The 15,829-nt window shown below is 42.7% G+C and overlaps 1 protein-coding gene across 2 annotated transcripts in view; it reads right to left on the reverse strand.

Moving 5' to 3' along the window:
• The window catches only part of LOC149455707 (cytochrome P450 2A4-like), a 62,911-nt gene that overhangs the window by 27,570 nt on the left and 19,512 nt on the right, over nt 1–15,829 (reverse strand). For both annotated transcript variants that reach the window (XM_089686105.1, XM_089686104.1), the window contains exons 4-5: nt 10,429–10,578; nt 510–670 (exon numbers count right to left, since the gene is read on the reverse strand). In XM_089686105.1, the coding sequence (XP_089542231.1) occupies nt 510–670; nt 10,429–10,578 (311 nt within the window). The remainder of the gene's footprint in view (nt 1–509; nt 671–10,428; nt 10,579–15,829) is intronic.

Below are 15,829 nucleotides of genomic sequence, written 5' to 3' on the forward strand. Positions count from 1 at the left end.
GCTATGTTGCCCTAAGTATGCAGATGAGGACTTCTAACTCCAATTTATACACTTATTTCTGTGCAGGGATCGTCTGCCTTTTACTATCTGTATTTGTAAATAATTGTGCTACTTATCACATAATTATTTTGTATAGCACTTCCTGTCTCTGGGTTGTTGGATTGAAACCCCAAAAGGAGGAAGTAAAGAGTCTGAGACCACATGTTCTGTCCATGGCAAAACTGCTGTTGAATCCAGGCCAGAAGCAGGAATTGTTAGGCAAGTGTTTCTTTGTTTAATAGTTTATTATTGTTGCCCATGCATGCATTATACTAGATAACCAAGTCTGTGATATGGTGGTGTAATGTAACTTAGACTAATGTGCCTGTGCTAAAGCACCACAATGTTTTTAATAGGCCCTAACAAAGCACTGATGCTGGGGGTCAGAATGACAGCATTTTCACCAAGAGGTTAACCATCTATCATCTTGATAAGCAAACTTTATGTCAATGATGTTAAAAAGCACTGACCACTCCTAGTGGACTTCGGATGAATGTAAACAGATTGTTAACGGCAGAGACAAATTTCAGGAAGCTCTCATCCTCGTAGCCCCAGCGCCGGCCGAACATCACCAAGTTTATTACATTGTTAACTGCACGTCCAAGGACTGTCAAAGGATTGAACACTTCACCTGGAGATGTAGGGAATAAAGGTTGTCAGGATCCATCCAACAACAAAAAGGTCTAGATCATATTTTCACTTATTTTCATAAAGATATTTAACATAACAATCAGGATAAAGCCAGGGTGAGTTAATCCAGAATACACATGATATTTTAGCTATGCAGTGTCTAGGAGAAGCCAAATGTTTGATTTGTGTGCCTGCTCAACAGTGATTTGTTTAGATCTCATGCATGCCTCGCTGAACACCAGCCAATACATTTGGCATCACACATTAGCACAAAACTAGGTGTAAAGTCTCACATAGACTCTGAGACAAATGTGCGTATTACTAACTTTGAAATTCTGAAAAGTCCAATATCTAATAAGTCCCAATCTGTGCAGTGCCCACTCACAATTTTTTCTGCAAAGGCCTGAATTGTTCAGAGAGAAGATGTTAGACTCCAAAGGTACCAGCTTGATTGTAAAATATGGGAGAATTACTAATATTTGTTTTTTCACATCGGTACTGGGTCTGCTAGACATAAAGAATAGTGTTGGTATCTACGCATACCAGAAATACAGCTGAAACCATCACTCTTATTTTCGAATCCCTAATTGATAAATGGACACAGTTACAAGTGATTGAATATTAGATTCTACCTGTGCTATTTGGGTAAGATATAATGGCCTATTTCTTTCCACATAAAATGAATAAGATCATTTTTGATTGCTCTGAAGGGTTCAAAATTCCTAAAGAGACTGCATCACCAATACATATAAACACTTACAAAACACTGTTAAACTGTGCGAGATTGCATTGTGTCATGTGCTGTAATTGCAATAGTTGGCCTACAGAGAACAAAACAGCCAATTTGCTCACTGCAGATTAGTCATGGAAGTTATTGTATCTGCCATAGGCAGTAGAAAACGTAACTGCGTAAGGATTCCAGGTAACAAGATAGCTTGGGGAAATATCAGACACATGGGGGAATCACCTAGCTGCTAAAAAACAATTAGAGTGAACTAGACGGCATGCAAGATTTGCAACTACCTGTAGGTGCCCAGCAAAATGAACCACACAATATTATTATTATACAGTATTTATATAGCGCCAAAGGGTATGCTCAGCACTGTACAGTAGCAAGGGGGACAGAACATGAGGCAAGACAGTAACAATACAATACACGAGGGGTTCAAGGGCCCTGCTCTTTCGAGCTTACAATCTAGGAGGGAGGGGGAAGGTGGTACAGGAGGAAATGGCTGTGGGGGATGGAGTGGTGGGAGGAGTGGAGGAGGTTAGTTGTTAGGTGAGGTCAGGTGTTAGGTGAGGTTGGGGTAGGCTTCCCTGAAGAGGAGGGTTTTCAGGGTGCGCCTGAAGGTGAGGAGGGTAGGTGACAGTCTGATGGATTGGGGTAGGGAGTTCCAGAGGATGTGGGAAGTCCTAGAGAAGTCCTGCAATCGGGCGTGGGAGGAGGAGACCAGAGAGCTAGAGAGTAGGAGGTCCTGTGAGGAGCGGAGGGCACGGGTAGGGTAGTATTTGGGTATCAGGTCAGTTATGTAGTGTGGGGCGGTGTTGTGAATGGCTTTGTAGGTCAGAGTTAGCAGTTTGAATTTGATGCGTTGGGCAATCGGGAGCCAATGAAGGGATTGGCAGAGGGGGGAGGCAGATGTGGAGCGGTTGGTGAGGTGGATGAGTCTGGCCGCTGAGTTCAGGATAGACTGGAGTGGGGATAGTGTTCGTTTGGGTAGGCCAGTGAGAAGGGAGTTGCAATAGTCCATGCTTGAGATGATGAGGGAGTGTACGAGTTGTTTGGTGGTGTCTGGGGTGAGAAATGTGCGTATCTTGGAGATGTTGCAGAGGTGGAGCCTGCAAGATCTAGATAGCAGTTGGATGTGGGGTAGGAAGGAGAGGTGGGAGTCCAGGGTGACACCCAGGACTTTGGCGTGTGGGGTGGGAGAGATGGTGGCGTTGTTAGTAGTGATGGAGAGGATGGGGGGGCACAGGGTGGGGGGAAGACCAGGAGCTCGGTTTTGGATAGGTTAAGTTTGAGGAAATGGAGTGACATCCAGTCTGATATGTCGTTTAGGAGGTGGGCGATGCAGGCATAGAGTGAGGGGGTGAGGTGGGGGGTGGAGAGGTAAATTTGGGTGTCATCGGCATAGAGGTGGTAATTGAACCCGTGGGAGTGAATAAGTTTGCCAAGGGAGGAGGTATAGATGGAGAAGAGGAGGGGCCCGAGGACAGAGCCTTGGGGGACCCCGACAGAGAGGGGGAGGGGGAGGTGGCAGTGTTTTAGGTGACGCTGAAGGAGCGTTGGGAAAGGTAGGAGGAGAACCAGGAGAGAGCAGCGTCCCTGATGCCAAGGGAGTGCAGTTTGGCAAGGAGGAGAGGGTGGTCAACAGTGTCGAAGGCCGCGGAGAGGTCGAGGAGCAGGAGGATAGAATAGTGGCCATTGGCATTGGCGGTTAGCAGGTCGTTGGTGATATTAAGTAGGGCGGTTTCGGTGGAGTGCAGGGGATGGAAGCCAGACTGTAGGGGGTCAAGGAAGTTGTTATCAGTAAAGTGGGCGCTTAGGCGATTGTAGGCCAGGCGCTCAAGAAGCTTGAAAGTGAAGGGCAGCAGGGAGATGGGTCTGAGGTTGTTAAGGTTAATGGGGTCAAGGGAAGGTTTTTTGAGTATGGGGGTGATGTGTGCGTGCTTTAGAGGGGAGGAGAAGGTGCCGGTGGAGAGGGAGAGATTGAAGATGTGGGTGAGGGAGCGAATGATGGAGGGGGGGTGACTGGAGGAGCTGTGAGGGGATAGGGTCCAGGGGGCATCTGGTGAGGCGGGCTTCAGTGAAGACCTTAGAGACCTCCTCAGGGGTAGTTGGGCTGAAGGAGCAGAGTGTTGGGGAGGTGATGGTGTGCGGGGCATTAGGTATAGTGGGGGGTAGTGCGGCTATGAGTTCGGGGGAGGGGGCAATTGTGGGGTTGAAGGAGGGCGGGAGGCTGGGTGGGGAGGTGTATTGTGAGTTGACAATGTCCTTACGGATTGTGTCAATCTTGTTTTGGAAGTGATTGGCAATCTCGTGGACCATGAGTGAGGTGCTGGGTGGAGGTGGGGGGGAGAGAGCAGGGATTTGAAAGTAGAGAAGAGCCGGCGAGGACAGGTGGAGAGGGAGTTGATAAGGGTTATGAAATAGGCTTGCTTGGCGGCGTGGAGGGAGGTGGTGTAGGCGAGGTAGAGGGAGAACGCGCGAGGGGATCTGGTTTTGCGCCATAAGCGCTCCAGTGCTACCTCGTCGTTTGAGGCATTTCATGTGGTCGTTTTGCCAGGGTTGAAGCGGTCAGGGTCCAATGTTATGTGTGGATAGGGGTGCCAGGGAGTCAAGGGCAACTGACAGTGAGTCGTTGTATGCAGTAGTGGCCAGGTCAGGGCATGACAGCGGGAGTATACTGTCATACAGACGGTCAGCTGCCGGGTGGAGATGGGTCGGGTTCAGATTGCGGAGGTTGCGGGTGATGGTTAGATGCTTCGGGGGGGAGTTGATGGGGGGGAATGGAGAATGTGAGGAGGTGGTGGTCAGAGAGGGGGAAGGGGGTGTTAGTGAAGAGGTGGGAGAAAACGAGGTCCAGGGTGTTTCCGTTGGAGTGGGTGGAGGACTGAGTGCAAAGTGCAAGTGTAGCACATGATCCTCCTCCAAAGAGAAAAGACCTCCACCCCCGAACCCCCAGGGTGCAAGACTCCTAACAGGGAGTACCTTTTGGTTTACCCAGCCAAGACCAGGCAGACCCCTTCCTTTGGGCTCCTGCCAAAGCAAGGTCCTCCCAAGTACAATGCTCCGTGGAAAACCTTGATGCCCACTATCATGAATACATCTATATTTCTACATGGAAAGGTTTTGTAATCCGGCAAGCAACATACTGTATTATTTAACAGAATACCATTATGATTTGTTAGAGATTAGATATGATATGGATCATATAAATATTTCTCTTAGTATACCTAATATATTTTATTCGGATTTTGGAGCTTGTAAGATTGATATGTTTGGTATCTGCCTTCTTGGTAGCATCATATACATTAATGTAACCCCTTTTTATGAAAGTAACAGCAAGATTGATCATTTTTAAAGTTTGTATATAGTAGTTAAAAATGACTCAGGATATTCATTGCTTTAAGCTGCTCTGTAAGACAATTTATGACAGGCTTCATTAGGAGTCTTTTGCAGACCCTACTAGAGGAGCTTTTATAACACATCTGCATTCCATCTAATGTTCTCTGCTTTGTGTCAAATGTGGTGGGAATGTGTTCCACCAAAGATCTCACTGCCTACAAATGCCTAGCACAGACATGAGATTTAAATTGAAATATTTCTGTTATTGACTCTTAGAAGTTTGGAGAAACGTTAGAGGAATGAGGTTGGCATCATGTTTATTATGACTTCCCCCATTCTCCACACAGTTTGGGGCAGGGGCGGACTGACCATTTGGGAACTCGGGCAGTGCCCGAGGGCCCGGGGTCAGTAAAGGGCCCCATAGGATGCCCCTGGTACCTTTCATAGGCTTGTTTGAGTGTGGACGTGGACACAGGGGGCCCATGATCTCCTATTGTCCGAGGGCCCCATGAGTTGTCAGTCCACCCCTGGTTTGGGGTTAATAAATTTTCACTACTGTCACCTCCAAAGCATCAGGATCAACAGTAGTCCTTGCACTACATATTGCAGAACTCAAAGGGAATGCTCCATTTCTGTTTTTTAAGCCCTACCTTTCAGGTTGGCCTCAGTGCAGAGAATATTATTGACAGAACTGATGGGGATCATAGGAAACAAAAGACTGTTATTATTTCATGCCTGGAAAACTTCCTGCTATTTGCTGGAACCTTCTGGTAACCTCAAACCTGTTTCTGGAGCAAGCCTGGATCCCAAAATGGGAAAAAACATGGTTACCCCAAAATAGTCAATTCTCGGTACCTCTTGGATTGAATATATAAAACCTTTTCTGATGAAAAAGAAGGTGCTCAGGATTGAACATTAGACAAGGCGGCTGAGTAAGACTCCCAAACTATCCAACAGGAAGGCCATGTAAACTCTAGTTACCATATTATATTAGGAGTAGTTTGGGCTCAAGCCTAACTATTAAAAAAGTGGTCTGGTCAAAGGGAAGACCCAGACAACCCATTAGCCCTTCAATCCTGGTGAAGAATCCTAAAGATAGTTGACCAAGGAAGAACTCCTCTCATAGGGCTGACTGTTGAGTTACCCAATCCAAGCAAAAAACCATTACAGACACCACTTTCTGGAGCTGAGCAGCACACCGGAGCAAAGACATTGCTCAGAGAAAATGGATCTCTCACTTTAACTACAGGCAATGGGAGTATGTCTCCACCATTTCAAGTCCACATAATCACCTGTGCTAGTACTCTCGGACAACTTCACAACAGTCTCATACTCAAATTGTCAAGAGGAAATAAAGTTAGAAACATTGAGGAATACAGCAAAACACATCATTCATTGGGCAGAGGAGAGAGGAGAATCGCATAAAACAAAAAGGAATAGGAGCTTTATCCAGAAGACTTTCAACTTCTAACCAACTCGTGGGGCACCAACAAACATCTTTTTGCGATGTCCCAGAACAAAACGTTGGATGCTTTCTACTCTTAGTGTGCAGGGGTTTTAAAAAGCTTGGATGTTCTTTTTGAGCATTGGGACTTAGACCCAGTATAAGCATTTTTGCTTACCATGCAACTAGGGAAGGTTATAAAGTGATCTCACAATAGTGCAGATTGATCCTGGTAGCCCCCTTTTGGTCAAGAAGGGTATGGTTCTCTCTACTTCACCTACTGGCAGACGAACCTCTGATGATCCTCCTCTGCAGGAGGGATCTCCTTCTACAATGCAAGATTGTTCACCCACATCTCAGGAAACTACACCTGTCAACCTGGATCCTGAATGGAAAATCCTTTAGAGAAAAGGTCTACTGAGTTTTCAATTCCTAGTAGCTATCACTTGGCTCCTTGGGTCAGTGAGTTCCATACACTCTCAGTAAAGGGATTATTCTTCACTCTGAAGGGAGATACGGTAATACTTAAGACAGAACAACAACTCTGTAAAAAAAAGTGATAACTACTGTCAACAAAAATCAAAACGTGGTGCTGCCCTTTTTTTGCCAGAATGCTACTTACAACAGATAGCAAATTTGGACAGATGAAAGCACTAGGGACTTCAGAATATCCAGTTTCCTGTTCCCATAGCTTGGTGATTACACATAGCCATCACTTTGACCTAAACACCTGCAGAGAATCCTGTCCTTTCCGTGTCATAGCTCACGCCTCAAAAGTTCTTTCAACATCCCTCTGCAGACCAAATTTACAAAGTGGTCTCATGGTTCAACTTCAACACTTTTGTAAAGCACAGTTTATCCCTTGTCCAGTCAGGATCAGGGTTTTGAGAGGAAAGTGCTTCAGGTCATGGCCCCACCCTACATCTTTTCCAGAAATTGTTCCACCCTAGGGTGTTTACACTTTTGGACATAGTGATGCTGCATATTTCTGGAACATTTTACTGAGGGTTATATATACTTACCTGTTTTGTGAGCTGCCTTTTGCTTATCTAGTGCTGACTTGACTTCCATGTTATTCCACCCTAGATCTTGCTAAATCCCTCTAATGAACTATTCTGGGGTTTTTTTTTATCTGATAATGCCTTTTCTAAGAATCCTTTAGGGTGGCGAGGTCCAATCCTAGGTTTTTCCTATTGTTACGGAATGCCTGTCACTCAGATTGGCATTCCGTAACAATACTTGCTGTCAGATAACCACTTCCTCGCCACTGGGACACAGGACCAAGGTATTATAACTGGCATTGCACCAAAGACTAGATGAGACTAGCTTAGATGCCAAACTGAAACTCTTTATTGAAAACAAAACAGGTTTCTATACACTCCAGATATAGGGCCCATCCCCTCATGAACAATACAATATTACACTTTGGGATAAACATCCCACACTGATTAGATAAGGAGGTGAAGCTGACTTCAATCTAATTCTATCATGTAGGCACCTCCAGAAGGACTTGCCAACAAACAATAGGTGACTCAATTAATTTAATTAACAATGGGAGTGCACACCTGGGAGGTACAAAATGGGAGAAGATAGTAAGCACATAAGACCTTAATAAACAGATTAGAGCAAGAGTCCTCAGCATGAGGTTGTTTTGCTGATTATATCAACATCTTCTTAGAGTCTCTGACTCTAGGAAGGAGGTGTGTTGAAGCAGAAAATGCTAGTTTGGACACAGAGACCCCTAATGTGTATCTTGGTACTCCAGTTCTCAGAGGCTGTGTGTTTTAGGGAGACATGGACTTGAATCTGAAGTAAACTACTCCAAAGGTCTCCCCCAGGCCCACCCCAAAGAAAAGAGCCCCTCATATTCCAGGGCCACAGTCAGTAGCCAATAGGCTAGCCTGCAGTCCCCTCCAAATACCCTGTCGTGGTTGGGTCTGTCACACCTACAGTATGTATTATTTTGTGCCTAGTGTTACATAGTTAATCTGGTTGAAAAGAAGACACTAGTCCATCCAGTTCAACCAAAAAAACAGACACACACACAAATAGAAAACCTCCATATACACTATCCTATACCTACAGTATATTAAGAGGAAGGCAAAAAACACCATAAAAAAACATGATCCAATTTGCTCCAGTGGGTTCTTTTAGTCATCATTGTGATGAATGCAGCATCAAACCCTGGCCACCTTCAACAACATGTGACGAGTGTCTGGTCAAACTTACACCATGTCAGTGATGTCAAAGACACTCACATCCTCACCCTGCTGGGTCAATAAAAAAATATGCATGGTCAGCCTTAGTCACTGGGTGACAGGGTAACTTTTGATGTTATCCAGAACTTAGCTTTAATTTTTTTAACCTTGCCAGAATAATGAGTACCTTTTCTCCATATCACAAGATATACAATTAATTTGCACCCACAGAAACCATTTTTGGAGGTTTCTATAAAAAAAAAAATGAAGGCTTATTCCTGAATTGACTCGCTAAACTCACTAGAATTCCCTCAAAGTCATCCAGGATTTCATTTAAACCAACACTAGGGTCTGACTAAAAGAATCATGTTCTGTAAGAAAAAACTCATTGCTTCTATTACTTTTCACCCTGTTGAAATATTTTCTCCTTCTCCATTTAAATGTCTCCAAACGAAGTTTTAATCAAAGTGAAAGTGACAGGGGAAAAATATAAAATGAACCCTAAGCAATTTTGTTTGAATTTAGTTTATACTTTTTTATTGTGCAGCGCAGTGCTTAACAAAAATACACATACAGTGCAGCACTAAAAAAAGTGATAAAAAATGAGTGAGAAAAAACATGTGATGAAAGAAATATTGAAATATTGTCCATCCAAAATATTAAAATAAAGGAAAGTCTCCAGAGGCCGTGATGAAACAGAAAAATCCAAGGACAGCTGATGTGTCACCAACCACTCACATGAAAGGCTTACCAGAGAGATATGACTCCCAGTTAAGTGGTCAATCACGCTTTGTTTTAAAACAACCCAGAAGGTTGGAAAGCCAGATCCTCCTCCGGACCACCAATGAAGAAATACCAAAGATCCTCCAAGCAATAGACCCTAATTAGGGTAACTGTAGCACTCCGGATGGGACCCAAACTCGTGGTAAGAAACATGCAAAAGAAGAGTGCTCCACATAGTGTAAAACCATTAAAACAGCATTTATTTTAAATATGGTTGCACTCTCATAAAAGCGGACATCAATGAGCATAAACAAGCAAAGAATCAGAATCTTCCAACTACCAAAATGGCTGTCGGCCAGTCGCACATGCATGGTAGCGTGTGTGCATGGCTCCGCCCTCACTGTATATGTATTATTGTATTATTGAGCAGGGTCCTCTGTTTCCTCTTGTACCAAATTATATTGTAACTGTAATATCTACCTTCATTTTGTAAAGCTCTGCACAAACTGCTGGCGCTATATAAATCCTCTATAATAATAATAATAATAATTATTGCCTGGTATCAAGTTGTAGTGTTCAGCCGCTGTATATGTGCACTTTATTCTTACTTTTTAGCACAGATTTATATATATATTTTATACTTTTTTCTATTGCTGGCTTCCTTGTGAACAAATTCATTCATAAATATGAATTTATCAAGCGTGTAGGAAAGATACAACAAAAAGTGGTATATGTCACTGTCAAATTTGTGATTCCATTGACTGCTCTCATGCCCCATCTACGGTAATCTACTGTACCAATTCCTGTGAAAGGGAAGGTGCACCTTATACAACTGTGGGTCAGAAGAGCAGGGGTTCATGATAAATCTATTTCTTTATTGATAGTAATCTAAAAAATTACCAGTGTGTTTCAGGAGCTTTGCAGGTATCTCCTTTTTCAGGGCTGCAAGTTACCAGGAGTATCTTAACCCCACACTACTCCAAAAAAAATGTCTGTAAGATTTTAGGAACCCTAAAGAAGGGGGTACCTGTATAATCCTCAAAAGAATCTGGATTTTTTTTGGAGTTACAATGGATTAATTACCAAGGCAAGCTCTTTTTGACTTTCTAAGCTAATTCATAGCTGCATAAGTAGCTTTTCTGAAGAGCCTCATATGACTCCTTGCTTTATAAGCAGCCTCAAAGATACAAAATTTTATTGAAAATTCTTGATAATATTTTCTCCTTTGTGTGCCTCTCAAAACACCTATTGAAAATCCATATTGTAACAAAACCTTGGACTGCCAGTTACTTCATGACATGTCAATGACTTCCTCCTGATCTCACCTCCAGTATCTTCTATAGCCTTTAATAGGTGATGGGATTCCTCCTGAATTCTCTCCTCCATTGAACGCTTCCCCATTCCGAAATTCCTCAGTGATGTCACGGCAAACCGCCTAACCTGCTGCCAGCGTTCTCCATTGGTAGTGACAATACCTAAATATGGAAAAAAAAATTAATCTATTTGTGGTTGCTTCTCCTAAAATGCTGTTAGGGCTTCAGGATCTTGGCATAATAGCTTTGGTGCAGGGGCGGACTGACAACTCATGGGGCCCTCGGGCAATAGGGGATCATGGGGCCCCTGTGTCCTTGCCCAAACTCAAAAAAGCCTATGAAGGTACCAGGGGCATCTCATGGGGCCTTCTACTGACCCCGGACCCTCGGGCAGTGCCCGAGTTCCCAAATGGTCAGTCCGCCCCTGCTTTGGTGTAATCTCTGCAGATTTCCAGTACCCTTAAAACTGTCCCACAGCTGGAAAACTCTTTGCTCATCAGTTGGGCAAAGTGGAGAGTGGTGCACAAGCATCCAGCTAACATACTGAGAATAAGGAATCCTAGAATTTTTCATTTTATATTTTCAATATTAAAGTAATTTTAACAGTGAAAAAACTTTTAGCAGGTCTTTAGAACTCCAGCAGTAGAACTGAGCTGTACTAACTTTTCACATATTTTGCGCAGGAGTCAGTTCACCCAAAAGTGATATTTTAATTACAGGTGGGCTGTAAATACTCCAGCACATTTTTTTTTATCCCTAAAATATCCAGCAAGGCGAGCTGGATCACCTTATAATGGGTACAATATTACTGCAGATTTTGGAAACTATCAGATCTCACCGAAAAGTCTCCAAAAGACAGAAAACTCTGTTAGCAGTTATATACCTTTTTATATATGCAGTGTGTGTGTATATATACAGTTGTGTTCAAAATAATAGCAGTGTGTTGAAAAAAGTGAATAAAGGTCAAAATCCTTCTAATAGCTTTTATTTCCATACACACAAATGCATTAGGAACACTACACAATCTATTCCAAATCAAAACATGAAGAAAAATATATCAAATTTGTGTTGTTCCTCTAAAAAAATTGAAGAAAAGTGAATATTAGACTGTTCAAAAAATAGCAGTTATTGTATTCTTCTTTACAAACTCAAACATTCACTATATAAACTTAAAAATGTTTGAATATTTTGCTTTCCTTTGAATCACTTAATGAATATTTAGTTGTATAAGCACTGTTTCTGAGAACTTCTGTACATCTGTGTTGCATGGAGTCAACCAACTTTTGGCACCTGTGAACAGGTATTCCAGCCCAGGATGATTGGACTACATTCCACAGTTCTTCTCTATTTCTTGGTTTTGCCTCAGAAACTGCATTTTTGATGTCACCCCACAAGTTTTCTATTGGATTAAGATCCGGGGATTGGGCTGGCCACTCCATAACGTCAATCTTGTTGTTTTGGAACCAAGATGTTGCCCGTTTACTGGTGTGTTTGGGGTCGTTGTCTTGTTGGAACACCCATTTCAAGGGCATTTCCTCTTCAGCATAAGGCAGCATGACCTCTTCAAGTATTCTGATGTATTCAAACTGATCCATGATCCCTGGTATACGATAAATAGGCCCAACACCGTAGTATGAGAAACATCCCCATATCATGATGCTTGCGCAACTATGCTTCACTGTCTTCACAGTGTACTGTGGCTTGAATTCAGTGTTTGGGGGTCGTCTGACAAACTGTCTCTGGCCACTAGACCCAAAAAGAACAATCTTACTTTCATCAATCCACAAAATGTTGCACCATTTCTCTTTAGGCCAGTCAATGTGCTCTTTGGCAAATTGTAACCTCTTCAGCACGTCTTTTTTTCAACAGTGGGACTTTGCGGGGGCTTCTTGCAGATAGCTTGGCTTCACATAGGCGTCTTCTAATTGTAACAGTACTCACAGGTAACTTTAGACCTTCTTTCATCTTCCTGGAGCTGATTGTTGGCTGAGTCCTTGCCATTTTGGCTATTCTTCTATCCATTCGAATGGTAGTTTTTCGCTTTCTCCCACGTCTTTCAGGTTTTGGTTGCCATTTTAAAGCATTTGTGATCATTTTAGCTGAGCAGCCTATCATTTTCTGCACTTCATTATATGTTTTCCCCTATATGTTTTCCCCTCTCCAATCAACTTTTTAATCAAGGTACGCTGTTCTTCTGAACAATGTTTGGAACGACCCATTTTCCTCAGAATTTCAGAGAGAAATGCACTGTAACCAGCATATACAACATTTGCTGCCTTCCTTCCTTCCTTAAATAAGGGCAAAAATTGCCACCTGTTTTTCAAAGAATGAATGACCTCACTAATAGAACTCCACACTGCTATTATTTTGAACATGCCCCTTTCAATTAGTGATTCAATTACACAGAATCAGCAGCATGCATGTCATGACTGTTGGGTCTGTTGGATTTCTATTACTCTACTACACCTGCTAGTAAATTATTTGCCATGTAGAAATATCATTTCTACCAAAAACAGTGATTGATCAGGTTAGTAATGTCTGACTGCTATTATTTTGAACACAACTGTATATATATTGTGACATTATGATATCTGGGAGACTAAGGTGGGTCTAGTCTGGGTTCTCCAGGCCACTTTGGCAGAGTTTCTTCCGGACCAGATTTTATGGTCCACTGATGACCACCAGCAGGTGGTATAAATCAAGCAGGGCTGGGGAAAGCCTGCGCTCGTTTCTACAGAGGGCAGTGGAGACAGTCAGGCATCACGTGGGCTCTGACTAGTTCGGAAATAGGTATTACATCCCTCAGCAAAAGACTTTTACAGGATCTTTCTTTCACTTACCATAGTTTATGGTGAGTGATATACAGAGCTGGTGTATCTATCCTGGGAGGTCTGGAGTACAGATCACTTACCTGAGAAGGGAACCAAAGAAGGAGTACAGAGGATACCAGATACTACTGGCGAAGGATCTAGAAGTGATCCTGGAGGCTTAGTGGCCCTTTTGGGTCGCAGAGTGGAGGTGAGGGGGCATTTTAGCCACGGAGGATAAGTGTGCTGATACCAACACAGAAATCATCACTTTCATCACTCTGCATGAATTTTTGCTGTTTGAGCACTATTTGGAGGATTTATGAACTTTATTTAATTTTAAGTAGAATATATTTTTTAAATGCTGCATCTGAGTTAACTTGGTCACATTTTTTCACTGGTCACTTGAAGTGTGGTTTATTTATTCATGAGAGGTTGATTTATATACAATGATACACGTATTGATTGGTTAATAAGGCACAGGTTCTGAAAACTCTTATCAGGACCTCAGGTCACAAAGGAGTTAAACACTCTTATTGGAGCACATTGTAGCACTGTATTTATATAATTTTTATATATAATTTTGTATCACTATTTTGAGTTTTATATGTTGATTATATGATATGAGGTTGGTTTAATTTAGCTCTGCACTATTAATAATTACGTTTATTGCACTGATTGAGGTTTCAGTATTGAGTGTGAGCTGCTTTATATTATAGGTACCCGAGGTCAGGTGGGAAACAGTGGAAAATGAAATAGGAACATGTTAGAGTTGGGAATGATTAAAGAATCTCAAACTGATTGGTCAAGTCCCATAGTGTTGGTCCCAAAGCCAGATGGAACAATCAGATTTTGTAATGATTTCAGAAAATTGAACAGTGTGTCTAAGTTTGATGCTTAGCTGATGCATAGGGTGGATGAGCTCATTGACAGGTTGGGAATGGCCTGATACATAACTACCTTAGATCTGACTAAAGGCTATTGGCAGATGCCCCTAATGGAATCTTCAAAAGAAAAGACAGCATTCTCTACCCCCGAGGGGTCCTTCCATTATAAGTGGATGCTGTTTGGTTTGCATGATGCTCCCGCCTCTTTCCAGAGAATAATGGACAGAACGTTAAGACCACATCGCCACTACGCAGCTGCCTATATGGACGATTTTGTAATCCACAGTCCAGACTGGGAGTCTCATTTGTCCCGATTGCAATCCGTAGTAAATTCGCTTAGGAAAGCAGGTCTTACCGTCAACCCCAAAAAGTTGCCATAGGCTTGGAGGAGGCCAAATATCTTTGCTACATTATTGGCTAAGGACTAATTAGGCCTCAGATCAATAAAATTGAAGCGATTCAAAAGTGGCCCAAACCTATAAATAAAAATCAAGTCCGGGCATTTCTTGTGATCACATGCTTCTATAGGCGTTTTATATCCAATTTTGCCACCATTGCAGCCCCACTGACAGATCTGACAAAAGGTAGGGGTCGGTTATGATTGAGTGGCATCCTGAGGCAGAGACAGCATTTCAAATGTTGAAACAAGCTCTCTGTGCCCAACCTGTGCTCGTGACCCCAAATCTCACAAAATACTTTGTGGTACAGACAGATGCCTCTGATGTGGGACTTGGTACTATACTGTCCCAAATCAGAGATAGGGAGGAGCACCCTGTGGTCTTCCTGAACAGAAATCTTAATAAAAACAAGAAAAATTATGCAATTGTTGAGAAGGAATTCCAGTTGGTTACTGATCATGCCCCTCTCAAGTTGATGTGCGATAACAAGGAGAAAAATAGTCGAGTGACAAGGTAGATTCTTTAAATTCACTAGCATTTAAATTCACAGTGGAGCAGAGAGCAGGGAAACTTCAGGATAATATAGATGCCCTTTCCAGTGTCCATTGCTTGGTTGGGACAGTTGCTCAGTCACAGTGGCTTGAGCGGGGGGGGATATGTGACATTATGAAAGGCGAGGTGATTGATGGACACTATGTGTCACCTTGCATGCGTTCATATCTGGGAGAATAAGGTGGAGTCTAGTCCAGGTTTTCCAGGCCACTTTGGCAGAGTTGGTTTCGGACAGGATTTTGTGGTCCACTGATGACCGCCAGCAGGTGGTATAAATCAAGCAGAACTGGAGCAAGAATTTGCTCTTAGCCTAGGACTCAGGGCGGTGGATGAAAGAGTTTGCTTTATACAAGGAAAAGGTTTGTAGACCTTTTTGTTTTGTTGGTGACAGGCAGAAGCCCTTCACCTGTGAGATAGGAATCTCCTCTGTTTAGTTAGTGCCTGGATGGCGACGGTTTATTCTCTGTTTTGTTTAGGATACATGCAACCTTTTAAATAAAACTGGCTACAAGTCAGATTTTTAAGAAAGATCTGCCGTCTGGACAACTTTTTCAAAGGGAAGGTGATCCCCCACCTGAGCTAACACCCAATATATATATATATATATATATATATATATATATATATACACACATACACATGTTTGTATAAATACACACACACATACTCACACACACACAAGCTCAAAAAAAGGAACACTTTGAAAACACATCAGATCTCAATAGGGAAAAATATCATGCTGGATATCTATACTGATATGGACTGGGTA

The sequence above is a fragment of the Staurois parvus genome, unplaced genomic scaffold, assembly GCF_062004578.1.
Source record: "Staurois parvus isolate SC_StPar_1 unplaced genomic scaffold, SC_StPar_1.0 ptg000390l, whole genome shotgun sequence".
Lineage (NCBI taxonomy): Eukaryota > Metazoa > Chordata > Amphibia > Anura > Ranidae > Staurois > Staurois parvus.